Source organism: Pithys albifrons, chromosome Z (assembly GCF_047495875.1).
Source record: "Pithys albifrons albifrons isolate INPA30051 chromosome Z, PitAlb_v1, whole genome shotgun sequence".
NCBI lineage: Eukaryota > Metazoa > Chordata > Aves > Passeriformes > Thamnophilidae > Pithys > Pithys albifrons.
Window position 1 is genome coordinate 42,589,645 of NC_092497.1, and position 19,123 is coordinate 42,608,767.

The 19,123-nt window shown below is 45.8% G+C and overlaps 1 protein-coding gene across 1 annotated transcript; it reads left to right on the plus strand.

The window, feature by feature from the left end:
- Positions 1 to 4,368: 4,368 nt before the first annotated feature.
- TOPORS (TOP1 binding arginine/serine rich protein, E3 ubiquitin ligase) lies at positions 4,369 to 9,783 on the plus strand. Its single transcript, XM_071580261.1, has 2 exons — positions 4,369 to 4,601; positions 6,275 to 9,783. The coding sequence occupies exons 1-2, from the start codon at positions 4,443 to 4,445 to the stop codon at positions 9,251 to 9,253; spliced, it is 3,138 nt and encodes a 1,045-aa protein (XP_071436362.1). The 5' UTR covers positions 4,369 to 4,442; the 3' UTR covers positions 9,254 to 9,783.
- The last annotated feature ends 9,340 nt before the right edge of the window (positions 9,784 to 19,123 follow it).

Consider the following 19,123-nt stretch of genomic DNA (forward strand, 5'->3'; position numbering starts at 1 on the left):
GTTTGTGTGCTTCCTTTTACAGTAAGTTCTGTAGCATGCAATGCAAGTAATGGGTTCCACAACTTAGAGGCACATCCATCACAGTCTCCGCTCCTGGTCATTTTGTGCCAGGTTAGAGGGTTTAACATTATAATGAACTCTTCTTGCTTCTAGTCTGGTTGCATCAAGGCATTCCTGCTATAGTAATTACAATCTCCACCACGGACCTCCATGGGATGCAAAGGGACAGCCTGCCTGACCATGGCCTTCACAAGGGGTTGCTAGGGAATCTCTGCTCTGGCACCTCGAGCACCTCCTCCCTCTCCTTCTTCAGGGGTAGGACTCCTCACAGTCTTTCCCTTCACTGTGGACTCATCCACAGGTCACAGTCCCTTTGACTCAAGCTGACACAAAAGTTCCAGCCTGTCCAGTAGAGCAGCATAGACGCAGCAGCGATGCCCTGGCCACCTACCAGCCCAGGCATATTGCCAGGCTGTTATCAAAACCTTCCCAGACACAGCAGGGTGAGGTGATCAGGAACACAGCACTGCAGGGACCAGCCACTAAATGAGCACTAGATTGCAATACACAGTCAGCTGAGCAAGCCCCATGGCAAGCACAGGAGCCAGCTGATTAATAATGAAACAGTAATAAGAGCTGAAAATTTCATCTACAACATTCAAATCAAGTCTGTAATTATTTGAACTTGCTGAGCCCCACATTGTGATCCAAAAAGTTACCCGAGCTGGTAACTACACTCCATAACTGTTTGCTCACTCCCGCACAGTGAGATAGGGAAGAGAACTGGAAGGGCAAAAGTGAAAAAACTCATGGGTTTAGATAAAGACAGTTTAATAGGAAAAGCAAGAGTCACACACATAGCAAGGAAAATGAGGAATTTTTTCACTGCTCCCCATGAGTAGACAGGTGTTCGGCCATCTCTAGAAGAGCAGGGCCCCATTATGTTTAACAGTGACTTGGGATGACAAACATCATGATTACAAACTTCCTCGCCTTCCTTCTTCTTTCCCCCAGCTCCATATGCTGAGCACACCACCATACAAAACACGATAATCCCGTGGATCATTTGGGGTCAGTTGACCCAGCTGTGTCCCCTCCTAATATCTTGTGCACCCCCAGGCTCCTTGTTGGTGGGGAGGGGTGGAAGCAGCAAAGTCCTTGGCTTTGTGTTAAGCCCTGCTCAGCAGTACCAGAAACATCCCTGTGTTATCAATCCTGTGTTCAGCACAAATCCAAACCAGGGCCCTATACTAGCTACTAAGGAGAAGATTAATTCTGTCCTAGGCAAAACCAGCTCCTTCCCACTAGACTTGAAGGAGGTATTTCCTAAACCTCTATGGGGCCTTTGATCCCACTTCCATGTTATCTAGGAGGAAAATGTGGCTTCGTGCTTCTGCCATCATCCTGACATGGTCTCAGGCCAGTGTGAGGATGTGGAACTGAGGATACTTCTAGGACCCTTGACATTTACTCTGGGATTGTGCTGTGATAGCAGTACAGGAGAGAGAATACAGAGAATAGTCAAGACAAGGTAGAGAAGAAAAAGCTTTTGAGGGTGTCAGTTCCTTTAATACCTGCAAAAACATCACACAAGTTTTTCAGTTAGCTAAAGACTATGCTATAAAAAGAGGAAGTTTTTCTTTCCTCGCAATCACTTTGCAAGATCCTAGTCATGAGTGGGGACATTATGGGGCATTTCATCTCCTTTGTAAGCAGTCATAAGCTCTGCCTTGGCCTTCCAGGGACCAGAGAAAAAGGACAGGCCTTGGTACGCTGGAGGTTGTTGGAGAGGCGCACCTGAACACGCCGAGCAACAGCTAAGACGAATGTATCCACTGCTGCTGATTCCCCCAAGTCTTGCGCGGCTCCAGCATGCGGTGCAGGCAAGCAGGCTTGGGAGGGCTGCTGAGGAGTATTTTGCCATCTCGTGGTAGCTCGGAGGTAAAATATCTCTGCGAGATCGCTACCCGGAAGGAACAAAGCCAGAGGGCGTGATTTCCATAGCGGCGGCTGCAAAATGACATTAGAAAGGTGTGCAGCAGAGCAGAGCAACTCGAAAACCTGCAATGACCAATATATTGGCTGATACGCCCACACGCAACTCCAGGTGTCTGCCAGTGGTGGAACCTGAAACGAAGACTGAGAAGACAACCATAAGGGGGCCACAACCTGGGGCAGGCTGGGAGTCAGAGACTGTTTCTAACTCCTACTCTTTGTTCCATGCTGCTGGAGGTGCTCAGCTAGCCGGGAAAAGGAGAGGCTAACCGCAGCCTGGTGACTACTTGAACACCATGGTGAGGACAACACCGCACTAAAGCTGAGCTCTTACAGCATGGGCAGTGAGGGATGATACAGCCTGTCAGCTCTGGCTCAGAGAAAGTCACTGGAGAGGCAGAGGGCCTGTCAGTATAGAAACCTCTAGGACACTGACAATTTTCATGTATTTGCAAGGGGGTGCAGCTAGCATGGGAAAAGCTAAACAAACTCAGGAATTGAATAGTCTGATTCTCCAGCTAACCTCATTTCCCAGGGAAACTGTTTATGCTGTGCCCGGCAGGGGGGCATTGTCCCTGGTGCGAGGACATACGCTAAAGAGGCTGGGAGTTGTCCCTGGCCAGGGGACTGTAGGTGCTGTGGCTGCTGCTCAAGAGGATATCAGAGTGGGCCCTCTCCACACTCTTACTCTCACAAAGCTGCTGGTGGGGAAAACCCCCTCTGTGGACCAAGGGACCCCAGAGGATGTGAAGGCACAGGAAGGAGGGCCGGACTTCTCCAGTGGAAAGTTTTCCCCCAGTTTTAAGAGGTCTGTGGGTGGGATGAAGTGCTGCCACTGAGGGCAGTGGGAGAGGAGCCACAGGACTTCTGCTCTTCTGAGCTATGTAGGAAACTAGCACCTCAAAGCAGACCCATTTTACTTCCAGAATTGCTTCTTTTCAGATCCCCTGTGAAGAGACTGGAGTACCTTCCATCTTTACATTCCAGTGACGCAGGCATGGACTGTCCAATGGGTCCCACTTTGCCTAAGAGCTGGCACATGCACACAGCAGTTAGGAAGTTGAGAGAGTATGGCCATTCTGGATGCATATTCCTCCTATCATGCCAGTGATGGGAGTGAGTAAGGGTGTCAATGCCAGCAAAGAGCAGAAGTGAAAGCCAGGGTCTCAACTCCAGCCTCTGGGGCAGGCCTGGTATGTGTGCCCCAGGTGCACTAGCTGTGGGAATGAGGCAAGTAAAGCCAGTGAGCCTTGGCACCAGCATGCAAAGCAGGATTGCAAGTCACAACCCATATGCCTGCTGCTGCCTGCTGCAGAGATGAGTGGTTGCATCTCTCCCAAGCCCCAGGGAAAAGTATTGGGGCTGGAGATGTAGTTCCTGAGCAAACTTCAGGGTGGGTTACCTGGCAAGTAGGAGGCCCCGAGAGTCCAGGCAGGATATGAGGCAAGGCCCATGCTGATACCTGGGGAGATGTGTAGGAGCCGAGCACCTGTTGGGAAGTGTGTTGGTGCATGTGTGTGTGCTCCTGAGCAAGAGGAAGCTGTGGACCAGCTGGTGCGTGGGAATGAGTAAAATGGCTCAGGATGTGGGCCAGGGTGATCACTTGAACAGAAGGGCTGTGCTGGTATTCTGGGGATCTGTGAATTACATGAGCTTTTGTGAACCTCAATCCATACTGGCTGTACAAAAGTGATATGGTTGGCTGTGCTTTCTGTTGTAGCTGAGTCTCAGTAAGTAATACTTGCATGTGCTGTGGGAGGTAGTGCCACATCTGGGTGGCAGCCTTCACAGCTGACATTGTCTGTGTCTTTTGCACATGTCTCTCACAGGTATGTGCCAGGACAAACAAGTAAGGAGAGATGTTTTCCTAACAACTGTTTATGCCTTATTTACCTTAAGTGCTATTTATGCTTTATTTGCCCGACTGGCCACAAGGCTCCTCCAGCCTTCGGTGGATTCCTCTGCACCCTCTGAGACAATGCCAAGCTCCCGACTGTATCACACGGGCTCTGCCAGCACCGAGGGCAGGCCTCGGGCCAAGCAGCGGCTCTCCTGCTGCCCATACTGGACGAAGCCCTTAGTGAGCATCACCACGGCAGTCACCGCCTGCGGGACAAGGGCATAGCACCTTGGTGGCGGCACCACTGGGCCTGTCCCCCTCTTTTACCTCCCAGGGTCCGCTTCCTTCACTGAGAGGTGCTCCCAGCCCTGCTCCCCGCGGCCCAAGGGCAGGACATCCGCCCGCCTCCGCTGTCCCGCCCGCCTCGGGCGGAAGAGGGAGTTCGCTCCCCACCAGCCCCAGCGCCTCCGCCGCCTGCGCTCGGCAGCGCTCCGCCCCGGAAGGCGTCACTGCAGGTACGCGGTTGTGACGGCGCAGTGCGCGCTGCCGGCGGGGCCCGGCAGTCTCGGCTCGGGGGAGCCGTTCCCTGGCAATACCCACGCCGCCCATGGCGGACCCGGCCCGGCGCCCGGCGGAGCGCGCCCGACGCCGCCGCGCGCCGCGGGAGGAGGGGCGGGAGCCCCCCAGCACCGGGCGCTGCCGGACGCGCCTCAGGGTGAAGGCGGCCGCGGCGCTGTCCCGCACAGGAAGCGAGGTCCCGGCGGCGGTGAGTGCGGGGCTTGGAGCGGGTGGAGGCGTCGGGCCGCCTGCGAAGGCTGCGGGGAGGGGGCGGGAGCCCCACGGGCGGGGCGGGGCGGAGCGGTCCCGCCGCGGGCAGAGAGGCCGTGACCCCCTCGCCCGCCGCGGACGCCTTTTTGACGCCCCGTGGGCGCTCCCCGGGCACTCGCCGTGGCGACGGCTCTGCGCCGGTGCCCCCCAGCCCCGACGTGCCCGCGGCTCTGCCCCCATGGCCGGCACGGCGCGCCCCGTGTCCCCCCCGCGGGGAAGGCCTGCTCCCGGCCTTGCTGCAAAATGCGCTGATGAGTCTTGCTGTAGCCTGGTGACTCAGTTCTGCTAAATTGCAATGCGTTACGATAACGCCAAAACGTAAAATAATTTAAAATGGATAGATTTTTTTTGTTCTTGTTACCCATGCTTGACATGTGTCGTGGTTTAACCCCAGCCAGCAACCAAGCCCAACGCAGCCACTTGCTCATTCCCCCACCATTGGGATCAGGGAGGGAATCAGAAGGGTAAAAGCCAGAAAACTGATGGGTAGAGATAAAGGCAGCTTAATAGGAAAAGCAAAAGGTAGGCACACAAGCACATCAAAACAAAGAATTAATTCACTGCTTCCCATGGGCAGGCAGGTGTTCGGCCATCTCCTGGAGAGCTGTGCCCATCATGCATAACAACGACTTGGGAAGACAAATGCCACATCTCCAAATGTCTCACCTTTCCTCCTTCTTCCTTCCACTTTATATACTGAGCATGATGTCATATGGTCTGTAATATCCCTGTGGTCAGTTTGTCCCAGCTGTCTCCTCCCAATGTCCCATGCACCCCAACTTCTTTGTCAGTGTGGTAGTAAAAAAAACAGAAAAGGCTTTGGCTCTGTATAAGCTATTCTCAGAAGTAGTGAAACATCACTATATTATGAACCCGGTGTTCAGTATAAATTCAAAACATAGGCCTTCAGAAGTCACTGTGAAGAAAATTGAGTACCCCAGCCAAATCCAACACAATAACCTGACTAGAGAAAACTAGAGTGTGTACCTGAGGGTGTGTGTAGGAATGACATCTGCTTGTTTCTGCTTTAGTCTTAAAAGCAAATACTTATTTTGGCAGAAACGCATCCACGGGGGTTATCTAATCCTACAAGCTATGTGTGGTCCAGCATGAATGCCCAACAAAAGAGGGGCAGAATGTGCAGGAACAGAACAGATGCAGCAAAACTTGGAAGGTGATAATATAGTTCAAGTGCAATTACTTGTTTTGACTGGTTTCTCTTAAAGTACAGAACTAACTGTTTTCTTATTTTTTGTACATAAATGCTGGTCCTTTGGAACTGTGCTTCAGAGGATACCATGTAAATCATAAACTTATTGACTGTATCAAAGCACATAAGAGTGGGGAAGAAGACAGTCCTGCCTGTTACTTTCATATATGTCAGCATGATTCAAGTGCTTTTTAAAACTTGCAACACTGAAGAGCTAGATCTCACTGTGAAGAGAAGCCAGACAAGGTAGTTAGGTCATGCTGTCTCTTTGTTCAGCATTCTCTCAGAGCTACTGCTGGGGTTTGGTACCTTAAAAGCTATTGTTATGGGTTTCCACATGTAGACTGTAAGATTTGTGCGTCCCTGTGATAGCAATGGTCTTTTGTCTCTGTCTTTTCTAGAACATGACGCCAGCAGATAAAGAGTTTGCAGAAGACAGCAACTTTGCACCAAAAGCCAGCACCAGCAAGCTGCCAACAGATGCATCTCCTGACTCCAAGTGCCCCATCTGCCTGGATAGATTTGACAATGTTGCATACCTGGATTGCTGCTTGCATAGGTTCTGCTTCCGCTGTGTCCAAGAGTGGTCAAAAAACAAAGCAGAATGCCCCCTCTGCAAGCAACCGTTTTTTTCCATTTTCCATACAATTCGTGCTGAAGATGACTTTAAGGAGTATGTACTCAGCCCTTTAGAAAGTAGCTCTTTTGCCAGCCCTGATGGTCGGAGATTTCGTTATCGTACTACCTTAACAAGGGAACGTCGCACTCGTGGTTCCCCTTCCCGGAGAATGCTGTCCCCTCCGGATAATGGGATGTTGTTTGAAGGGTTGTCAAGTGAACCAGTGCAGCACAGACATCGAGAGATTCAGCAGATGATAAGGAGGCTGGCCTCAAGGAGACAGGCTAGTGCAGAGGGCAGATCTCTGCGACAGATTCAAGAGGAGGACATGATCAACTTCCGCAGAGCCCTGTATCGTACTGGAGTGCGCATCCGCAGCATTCAGGATGGTGGCCGCTATCGAGACATTTCGGCAGAGTTTTTCCGACACAACCCTGCGTGCCTTCACCGTTTGGTTCCATGGCTGAAGCGAGAACTTACAGTCCTGTTTGGTGCGCATGGGTCTTTGATTAATATTGTACAGCACATTATTATGAGTAATGTGACCAGGTATGATCTGGAAAGTCAGGCCTTTGCTGATGATTTGAAGCCATTTTTGCTGAATCGGACAGAGCACTTCCTTCATGAATTCATCAGTTTTGCTCGATGTCCTTTTAACTTAGAAGCGTATGATCAGCATGCCAATTATGATTGCCCCGCACCATCGTATGAGGAGGGAAGCCATTCAGACTCATCAATTATTACAATATCTCCTGATGTGTCGTATTCTCAAGGGCCAGATAATAGTTTGTCTGTTCCTGGCCTTGGTCAGGCCCCCTGGGATGATGAAACTCCAGGGCCTTCCTATTCCATTTCAGAAGAGGTTCGTACAACCATAGCTTCTCCTCTGGAGTCATCAGAAAGTTCTGATGAGGACTCTGCTACAGGGAGTCGAAGAACCAAACTGCAGACTCAGTTACAGAATAATGCTGACTCAAATGACAGTGGCTCTTCCTCAGACAATTGTGTCATTGTTGGGTATGTAAAGCCATTGGCTGAAAGGACACCAGAAGTGGTTGAGCTGTCCTCAGACTCTGAGGAGTCTGTCAGGGAAGAGAAAAGGGAAGATGTCAAGAAACAGCAGCCAGTCCAGTGTCACAGCTGGAGTGACAGTGAACAAAGCAGGAGCTTCTCACCAGATTCTCCAACGTATAAGGAGGATGTAGGTAGTTGTAGAAGCTGTTTATCAACTGAGAAGACAGAGTCAAAAGAGGGTGAGAAGAAAAAATGTAAGGGAAAAGATCTGCCTCCGCAGGTCTTGAACTGGAGCCCCTCTCCAGGGAGTGACACAGTATGTTCCCCTTGGAATCACAGATTGTCTATAAAGAGAAGGTCCCGAAGCCCACAGTCCTGTTCACAGAACAGTCGAGGCAGTCATGACCATCGGTCTAGAAGGGAGCACCATAGCAAAAGCCAACTTAAAAGGAGACGATCGAGAAGCAGAGAGAGCAGCAAACATAGGAGCAGAAGAAGCAGCAGAAGGTCGAGGGCTCATGACAACAGAGCCTCTCTAAAAAGCAAGAGAGGCTCTCTAAGTGGTGAGAGCACTCCATCCAGAGAAGTAAGCAGATCACGATCACGTAGCAAAGGCCACAGTAAAAGGAGATCAAGAAGTAGAGACAGTGATCGCTATTATGTAAGAGATAGTTATCAAAGTAGACACCAGTGGGGTTCTGCTTTCTGCAGTCGAAAGGTGTTTGGAGATAGCTATGACTCCTCCAGCAGGAGGAGGACACGGTCTAATACTCTCTACTCAAGGCAATCTGCTAGTCCAGAATATAGGATACGGTCATTTATTGAAAGGACAGATTTACATAGCCAGAGGGGACTACATGAGAGACACTATTACTGTTATGAAAGATGCAGGTCAAGGAGTCGGTCAAGCAACAGGTCAAGGACTCCTTCTGGAGGAACTGAGAAAATGAAAAGTGAAAAGCCTGGTGGAAAAAGGAAGTACAAAACTCACCACCTGGAGAATGCATTCGTGGAAAGCACAAGTCTAGAAAGAGAAAATGACTCCAAGAAAACTTCCTCAAAATTCAGTGACTGCTGCAAAAATGAAGATAGTCTGTCAGACAATCGAGCAAGTACTGAGACAAAGCGTAAAAAAAGGAAAAAGAAGATGAGGAGTCCAAGTGTGGAGATAGTCTACGAGGGAAAAGCAACAGACACAACAAAGCATCTTAAAAAGAAAAAGAAAAAGCATAAGAAGAAACACCGAAAACATCACAGAAGTAACCTGGCACATTCTTCTCCAGTGGTGATTACAATTGATAGTGATAGTAGCAAGGAACCAGACAGTATTGAATGGGACAGCAGTATTACTTGGACAGGCACAACTCAGAGAAATGAGAGGGAAAATGAGTCTCCATCTTCTTTTCTGAGAAGGACAGGATGTGAGGAGATTGAAGGAGCAGACAAAAAGCACAGTATCCCTACCACAAGGGAAGACTTAGATGGTGACGTTAGAAATGCTGATGTCATACTTCAAGAAACAGCAGCTGATCAGAGTGTTATCACAGTAGATACCAGCAGTAACACATCTCACACAGAAACTGTAACCAGCCATGTTCAGGAAGCACCAGCAGCGCCTTCCAGTCAACCATCTTCCCCCAGGATTTCCTTCCTAGAATGTCCAGAGAGACAACCGTTGATACTAAGACTGCCAAAGAGACTTGTCAACAGATCCTCTTGGTTTGATTTCCCAGAAGAAAAAATGTAGCACGCTTTCCATGGAACATTTCTTAAAATTGTGAATTTGTTTTAAGTCCTTTTTTTCCCCCTTGAGAACTAAAACATCTGATAGGATTTCTGTGTGCTAAAAGATGTCTGGGGAATGTGTAAAACCTTTGAATGTGTGTGCACTTTTTAAGTCAAAGGAGATAGAATATTGCTAGTATGTAACTTTAAAAGTTTGTTTAGAGGACTCTTTGAAAATTGTAATTTCATAAAGCCATCCAGAGTATTGCAAAATTTTGCTTAAACCAAACAACAGAAAAGAACTCTAAACCAAAAGCCAGAAAAGGCTTATTATGGGGATTGCCCTTCTTAGACAAGGGAAAAATTATTTAGGTCTTAGGAACTATTCAGTGTGAATTCCGGCATAATTTCAATTTTTTTGGTTTAAGCTGATCTCTACAGAAAAGTAGTCTGTGATTTCTACAGAGATCCTCAAAGGACTTCCTGTAGTTTTAAGATAAGCTATGTCAAAACCTGAATAAAGCAATAAGACTTCTTTTTTTCTAAAATGTATTTAATATGTACTGTGTGTTTTGCAAACAGAACATTTTTTTTTGTTTTGGTTGTCTTACCTGTACAGACCATTGGATGTTTGTGCAGTTGGAAGTAGTCCAGGTTGGAAAGGACTTCTGGAGATCGTCTGGTTCCTACCTTCACTGAAAGCAGGAACTTTGATTGGAGTGCTTGGGATTTTTTCTGCGTTTTCCCCAAAGTTGGATGGCCCCTCTGTGCTACCCTTTGTAACATTTGAGTGTTCCCTTTAAAAACAATTTTTTGCAGATTTATATTTTATTTCCCTGGTTGCAGCCTATGCTTTCTATCTTGTGTCCTGCAACTATGCAGCTCTCAAGGAGGTGGTTTTTTCTCTTTATACCCTGCCACTGCATATGTGAAGACTTCTGCCTTGTCTGTAGCCTTGACAATACAGCAGCTGCTCCTGACCTTGCAGTAGACAACATTGGCCCACCTCAGCACACCCTGGATGTCTGCAGCATTTATGTGCAAGGCTCAGGCAGGGTCTTGTTCTCCAGGTTTGACCATTCTCTGTGTGCACAGCAATAGCTCTCAGGGCTGGACGAGGAAGATGCCTTCTCTCCTGTATTACCAGCTTCATGAGTTTGGCTAGTTGCCTGCCAGATACTCATTGAGATGCTCTGTCACTCTCTCCACAACACAGGGGAGAAAATGGGAGTGATGGGTTGAGATAAGGACGGAGAGATTATTCTCACTGGCCACACAGACTTGAGGATAATTAGTGTCTTTTAATGCCAATAGAAAATTGAGCAGAGGGATAAGAAACTAGGCCAAAACTAAAACCACTTTTCCTTCTCAACTTTATTCTTTCATTCCAGGCTCTTTACCTCCTCCTCATTTATGCAGAAGGATGGGGAATGAGTGTTGTGGTCAGTCCATAACTCTCTCTCTTGCTGCTCATTTCTCCTTGTACTGTTCCTGTGCTCTAACATGGGCCCTCTCTACAGGGGTGCAGTACTTGAGGAACAGGCTGCAGCAGCTGCTAGAAAACCTCCTGTGTGGGCTCCTAAGCACAGACTGCAGCTTCTGCCAGCAGCCTGCTCCTGTGTGCAATCTCCATGGGCTGTGGTTTCCTTTGGGAGTGTGGTGGGCCTCCTCTGGAGTGCAAGTGTGTCTCTGCTCCTCTATGGTCCTCCATGGGCTGAAGGGGACAGCCTGCCTCACCATGGTCTTCATCAGCCCAGAGTGCCCAGGCTGTGTGGAAGGTCTACTCCTGGCTCAGAGAGAGTCAGTTCCCTCTACTATTTCCCCTGAGAGCATTTCTGGGCTGCAGGGATCAGACTGGTGTCCGCCCTGGGATTAGGTTTTAGGAAGCACAAGTGCCTGAAAGAGCTGGGGATCTGGGAAGCCCTGGGGCAACATTGTGGGAACCCATAGCAGTGGCATCACCATTGTCTGTTCTGGCTACTGGCTACTAAGAACTCCCTCATCTCCCAGGAAGGAATGTGGTTCTCAGCCTCAACAGCCTCCCCAACTTCTGGGATAGGAAGGGGTTCAGAGGGGCTAGAACATCCCTAGCCCCAGCAGAGGTGGCTCTTGGTGACTGTGGATGCATATGCCTTTGACTGGAAGCCTTGGTCTGTTCCCAAAGCTGAGGTATCCTTGACATTAGCGGGATTTGGTCCGCACCCAAAGTGCTGGGTTGCTGGGATGAAGGGTACAGACTGTTGAGGAGTGGGCAGGGCAGGCAAGATGGAGATGTTGCACTAAATACAAGGGAGAAGTTAGATGGTACAGCCCTGACAGTTGGTGATGATGTGGTTGGGAGCCTCTGGGTGAGGATGAGGGGATGGAAAAAACAGAGATGTTGCAGTGGGTGTCTTTTTTTCAGTTGCCCAACCAGGATGCCAGTGCTGAGGACTTAACTCTACAGGCAATTAGGAAAAGCTCTTGTCCTTATGGCAGGTTTCAAGTTCCTGGAGACCAGCTGGAAATGCTGCCCTGGTGTCATGTGTAGGTCTGAAGAATCCCTGAAGTTTGTGTGAGAGAACTTGTTGCAAGTACTCAAGGGTGACAACTAGGAAAAATGCCCTCCTAGACTTGCTAGTTGGGAAAAGAAAGGCCTAGTGGGAGATGGCATGGTCTTAGCCACAGTGCTCATGAAATGGTTCAGCTTAAAAATGTCAGTGCAATGAAAAAACAGCAGAGTTGCTACATTGGGGTTTGAGCAAATTTTATGCCACCCAGGAGTTCCCTGGGAATCTGCTCTTGGGGGCTCAGGAGCTGCATGGGATCTGCTGCTAACACTGGAAAAGAGCAAGCTGTCAAAAGCATTGTCAGTACTTCAAGGAGATGTTTACATTGGGAAGCATCTGTTTGTTTTTCATGACATGCATTACTAGGAAATTGTCATTAAAATGTAATGAATTGTTTTCCATGTCTAGGATAGTGAACACAACTGAGGAAAACAAGCCTGCCACAGGCAGCCATTGCTTTCCATTGCTACTGTGTAAACTAGCTCATCACTCTTGCTGCACCTATCTGCAAAGTGGGGAGTAAGTTGGTTCCCAGTGTCAGCTGCTATTAATCAATCTGCTTCTGCTGAAGAGAACTGTTGTAGTTTAACCCCAGCTGTGGCAACTAAGTACCATGCAGCTGCTCACTCAACTCTTCCTCCTGCCCCAGTGGGATGGTGAGGACAATCAGGACTGGGGGGGAGGGGAAGTGTACCTTGTCGGCTGAGCTGAAACCAGTTTAAAAATTGCAAAAGTGGAATATACTAGTAATAAAAAGGAGAGAGAGAATGCAGGAAAAACCAAGTGATGCACAATGAAATTGTTCACCATCTGCTGGCCAGTGCCAAACCCACATTTATATATCTCTCTCTATATATACTGGGTTTATATACTGCATGTGACATTCTATTATATGGGATATCCCTTTGGTCAGTTTGGGTCAGGTGCCTCAGATATGCCTCCCTCCATTTTTCTGTGCACTTCCTCACTGGCAGAACATGAGACACTGAACAGCCCTTGGTTCAGGGTCAGCACTGCTCAGCAACAGGCAAAACATCACTATGTTATCAACATCGCTATTATAGTGAATCCAAAACAGCACTATGGCTGCTACTAAGAAAAAAAAATTATTAGCCAAATACAGGACAAGGACTAAGATACCTTAATCAGCTCTGGGTAGGAATGAGATGCATGAAACTTCCTCCAGAATTCACCTGGCATAATTTTGTAGGCTTAAACTAGAAGACTTCTGTCAGCAATGGTGCTTTATTTATTGAACCACATAACTTTATGTGGGGCTGTTTGACTTTCACTGGATATTCTGCCTGAGTTTCAGGTGCCTTTTGAGAAGCTGTCTTACCTGCCAGACCTGGGGTACCCTGAGACCTCAGGAGAGACATGACAGCAGATAAACCTACCAGGTTATCTCTTCCTCTGCATGCATGTAGAGCCTGTTAATGTGGAACCAGGATCTTGTTTGAGGTTCATCCTGTAAGTAATAGATAGTATCCCAGGGTGCACTGCAAAGGGCTCTCCCCCTTTAGCATCTGACTGCTGTGCTACTGTAAAGTTCATCTCATTGTAGTGAAACTATGAGGCAGAAGCGTGTTGCAGTGTACATTCCTGTCTCCAAACGACTGGAATCCAAAGGCTGGCTGCAGAAAATGCTTTTGTTGGCTTGCATACGTATTGAACATTTTATTAGTTGGTAGATCCGTCATCATCAGTGTCAGAGATGCTCGGTGCCTTTGTTTTAATATGTGTGAAAGCTAGGACTGTTTGCAATTCACTAGGTTTCGTGGCCTTTGCCATGTGACAGAAGACCTGGAAATAACCCAAGCCTATCTGGGCAACCTGCTCACCTAAGTACATTTTCAGTGGTCTCCAAAATGGCAACTAAATTAGCTGAATTAATCCTTCTGGATTATCAAGGACTGATGGAAAGTAGAGGAAAAACCTCCTCCTTGGGGTGCTCTGGAATGCTTAGTTCTAAAGAATTTTTTGCAGAGGATGTCGAGTGAACCAATGCACATCTAAGTCTTCAGTCCTGATAACATGTGAACCAGTGTGTGTGGCAATATTACCAGTTATCTGTTGAAGATCTGTAACCTTTAGGGATCAGACATCCAGTGTATTATGCACAGAACAAGCCACGACTAAGTGACAAACTGCTGTCCAAGGCATTGAGATGAAAATGAAGTGGACAGGGGCAGAGATGCATAGTTGTGATCATTCAGTGGTAAGTGTAGCTGGGATGGTAACAGTTTGATCCTCAGCCTCCTGCATGAACCAGGTCACACGACTCCTTCAAAACACAGGGCTCTGTGCCTTGAATTCATAATAATTTATTCTTCATCAGTTGAAGAGGAAAAAAATGTATATACATATGTATGTATGTGAGTACACACCTATATACATTATAAATTTGTATGTGTGTACACACCTGCATGCGTTATATGTTTATGGAGGGAGAGAAGGGGAGAGAGCATGAGTAAGCTGACAGATGCCTGTTGCACTCTGGAAGGAGAGCAAAGGCAAATAATGTGCATCTCCTGCATGCTCTTTCATTTTGTTTTGGTTTGGTTTGGGTTTGTTGGGTTTTTTTGGTGGGGGCTATATTAGACATAAAAGAAAGGGAAAAAAACCAAACAACAAACCACTGGATGGGCTGGTGCCATGTAAGATTTATGAACTGCTAAATTTAGAAAAGTAATTTAGCTGTTGCTGGTGTATTGCAGGTTCTTGTGTAGCATGAGTCAGTAAGAAAAAATCACTTCCTCTGTGAGAGCATGCACAAGTAACATAAAATAGGTTCAATTAATCTTTTCAGCCACTGAATTTACTTTGCATAAACAACACATGTATCAAATTATATGCCCGAGAAAGGTAGTCAGCCTTATGAAATGCTTCACAGCTGTGCTTGTTTCATTACTGTATTGCAAATAGTTTTCTGAACAGAAAAACTGTTCAAGCAAAATGTTAAAACAGCATTCATTTGTCATTTTTCTGCACAGACCAGGCAGCAGCTTGCTGGATCTCAAAATATGTTGTCATTATGAACTGTTGAACTGTTCGTCTTTTTCTGCTCCTTTATTTTCTCAGATGGTGTTCCTTTGTGATAGGTGATTTCCAGTACTCCTGCTTCAGTTGGCATAGGTGAAAGCTCTACAGAAATCACACAGATAATTAAACACAGTGGATCATCACAAGCTAATGACCAAGAGGTGTTCAGTTACTGTACAGGCAACTTTTACTACTTTACCTGTAGCCATAGATGTTTTTCATGTGAGCCAGCTGTGCTCCAAACCACATCACCAGGATCATTACAGAAGAAACCAGTAATTTTAGGCTGAGGCATTAGTAAGCAGAAGTAGATTTTGGCAATCCAATTGTATTGTTTATTTTTTTTCAAGCAAAATAAAAGGAAATCTCTATAGTTCATTTTTCGTGGCCATTTGGTGCAGAAATAACTTAGTAAGTCTCTTGGACTTCTACTATGAAGTGGGTCATAGCAAACAATTAGATAAATTGTCTCTTCCAGGCTTAAAAAAAAAGGTGGGAAAAATAAAGCTATAAAGATAAGGAGTTCAGCCACAGTCTTTTGTTCAGGTGTCTCAATTTCAGAAAGATTCATTACATGATGATCATTGCACACTAGGTGCTGTTGCTCACTTTAAAACTAATGCAAGAATTCCAGCACTCTGAAGTATAATTAAAGACCACCAATTTATTTTATTTTCATTCCAAATTGTCTAGTGTTTTGATGTGATCTTTGATATTTACTGTCAGATTTACAGGGCTGTATTTTATGGCTGGCTAAAATAGATTAGAATGATTATCCCGAGAATATTAATAATCTCTGTTTTAACATGCCAAACTGTATGCTGTTGTCAGAAGTTAATTGCAGTATTGCTCTCCTTTTGCAAAGGCTTACTGATTGCAACAGAGCAGTGGTGGAAAACTATACTGATGTACAACGCATAAGAAAACATCTGGCACAACAACGAAGATTGCCAAGGAACAAATCAATGTCACAAAATAGTCTTACCATATCCTATAGTGAAAGAGGGGAATGATGTTGCATTTCCTGCACAGCACTGAGCAGATATGTGGAAATAGTATGCACTATATTATCTGTGCTGTAACAAACTGCCAGAGAGATTGTTTCTTGTAAAAATGCCTCATTGTCACCAATTAGACATTATCATTATCAATGCCCCTTCCATGTATATTTCCTCCAGCAATATTAATGTAACTGAGGAAATGAAGTTTAGCCTTAGCCTATGCAGAACAACTCTGTAATAGCTAATCAGTTGTTCTGACTAATCATGCTTAACCAGAGCCCTGCCATCTTTATCACCCCATGTCATCAGGTTGCTGGATTTCTAAACTCAAAAGTACCCGGCTCTGGTCTGGAGTAAATATGGGTGAGATGTGATTATGTAGGAGGGTGTAGTAGTGTTGAAGAATATATTTGGTCCAGTGTGCAAACTGCAGGTTGAGCTCTGGGAGGCAGAAACCCCAGCTCAAGCCCCAGGCAGGAGTCCATGAACTACTGACCCTTTGCATAACAAAGGGAACAGGGACTTATGGTCCATCCAGGTGACCAGACATTCAAAGACGTAGCAGGAGCCAAGGACCTCCAGACTTTCCTGCCCTTAGACTGTAAGGCTAATGAAAGAATGAGGAAAGTTCATGGTATGCTGGGCATCTGCAGCACAAAAGGATCCCAAACCAGAGTTATGAAATGCAGATAGCTGAATAACTGCTGTAAGATACATCACCCTGCTTGGGCTGCTTGTTTTTAATAGCATTTTGCAGCTAAACCCCACATGCAGTTTTGTAGATGTATTTGTTTACACTGAGACAAGGTGTTCCTGAGGGACATGGGAGGTCTTGCATGGAACATCTTCTTCCTTGTTGAAATATCATAAAGAAGTTTATAAATAATAAATTTTATCAATAATTAGTAGCATCTCTACAAAATGCCTAAGACCTGTAGACCTGACATTTTCTTCTGCTCTTCTTCTCTTCTGCTCTTTCTTCTCCTATTTATTAATCTTTTTCTCCTTTCAGCACCTTTTGCATTTTCCTGCATGTACCCTAAACTCAGATATTTGGTGAGGTAGGGCAATATGGGCAGAGCATGAATCATGTAGTGTCAGGGCCCTGAGGGCATTACATTCCAGGCCTCTGCCAGATATGTCTTCTATCACACAGTACAGCCATGAGCCTGGGGTTGTGCTGCTGCAAGCAGAGGTGCCAGGAGCTGTGCTGGAGCCCTCCCCATCACTTGGGAGCTATGTGTCAGCTGAGACCCTCTCATTTGTCTTGTACCAAAGCCTCTGGTTCCTCTGCCAAGCAACCGGCTCTTCCTACTTGCCAGTATTTGGTGGAACCACAAACTGGTTCAGCTTCCTGTTACCTGAGCTTTGTGCTGCCTGCCTTGAGTCTGGTTGCTCCTGGAATATTGTCACAGAAACAGTTTTGTGTCAGTCCTGCATGCTTGCAGGTTGTCGTTCTGTGCAGGCCTTGGCTAAAATGGCCACAGAAGGAAATGTCTCCACAATGCTGAACTTTTCTACACAGCCAGTTCAAATTTTTTTACCCTGCTCTCCAACCTCCTTTTCCTACTTTAACTGGAATTTGGCTCATTCACTTCTGAATGTACTTTCTCTCCATCTGCTCAGGCAGTTTATTTTGCTTTTTATCTTTTATATTGAAGTATACAGGTGTTTCAGAAATACAGCTTAATTGTGCTGTAACTGTTAAATTCCCCTCTCTGTACACATAAAAAGGAGAGAGAGGGACTTTTTATATGGGCAGATACTGACAGGACAAGGGGCAATGATTTTAAACTGAAAGAGAGTAGGTTTAGATTTAATATTAGGAAGAAACCCTTTACTGTGAGGGTGGTGAGGCACTGGAACAGTTTGCCCAGAGGAGTTGTGGCTGCCACATCACTGATAATGTTCAAGGCCAGATTGAATGGAGCCCTGAGCAACCTTATCCAGGGAATGGCAGTGGTTGGGGAGTCCAAACTAGACTACCTTCAAGGTCACTTCAAGCCCAAGCCAGTCTAGTATTCTGTGATTCTGTATTTTATAGCAGCAAAACTAAAGATGCCGAGTGAAGCTGAGAATAAACAGGGTAATAATAACCCAAATGGTTATGTTTCTTTCTCATAATAGAATTTAGAATGACATCTCTCAAGATTAAACTTTACTGATATCTATAGGCTTATGCTTTGCACAAACTATTTTTTGCATGGAACTAAAAATGTCAAATTTACATTCTTTTTCCTGAAGGTAACTTTATTTATAATCCAAATTGTGTCACAGATTAGTACAATTTCTTGAGAAATACGCTAGTTTCACACATCTATACATACTGGAAATATTGTAGAGTTGAAGAAATTAATTTTATTTCAGAAGAAGAGACAAATAACGGTAGGTTAAGTAACTTTTCAGCCATCTCTCTTCTCAAAACACACTTTCAGCATTCATACCTTGAGTTGAACCCCACAGCATCCTAAATTCCAAAAGTGGAAAATAAGAAAACATGGATAAAATGGATAACAGTATTTGGCAGGCATGTTTTGTTTGATTCTGAGTCTATACATTACTATAAATAGAAACAAGATTTAGGTTTCTTTTGAAGACCTACTGAAGTGGAAACTCTGCAATGTTCTTTGGCACTGCCTAGCAGCTTTCTTAGCTCCAGGGTGACTTTGGTGAAAAATGTAGGATATAGAACTGAATCAGAAAACTTCATAATCATATGATAACAGGATATTTGAACAGCAGTATCATAATCTCTTTGTGTGTGTGCGTGTGTGTGAATCAACTATTCTGTGAATTTTCAGTGAATGTCACTTATGTGGGCTTTTGCATGTACAAAATCATATCAGACTTACAGTGAAATAGACTTACAGACTAGTGAATTATTTTATTTTTGTAGAGATTTCGTGAGCCACCTTGTAGAATGGCATTTTTGTTGACACAGAATTTGCTAATAGCTTAATACAGGGAAATAAAAATGTTAAATATTCTATTAGGATGTTTCCTATGAAGTCAAATTAATGACAGAGTTTTCCTAAGACCTGAGTTAGAGTGAAGGCACTCCTTCTGAATTGTGACATCTTGTGGGAATGTTAGGAATATTTATTTCATTTTAGCACATTTTTGAGATCTCAAAAATTCCCTCTTTCACTGTTTTTCATTTGCCAAAGCTCATCTGGCCTCAACACCTGACTCCCTCCTTCCCTGACATGTTAGTGAGAAAATCTCGGAGTTTAATGACAGCTATTGATGTGATTTAGGATAGGTTTTGAGAAAGGTGTAAGTACTGAGAGTGCCCTTAGC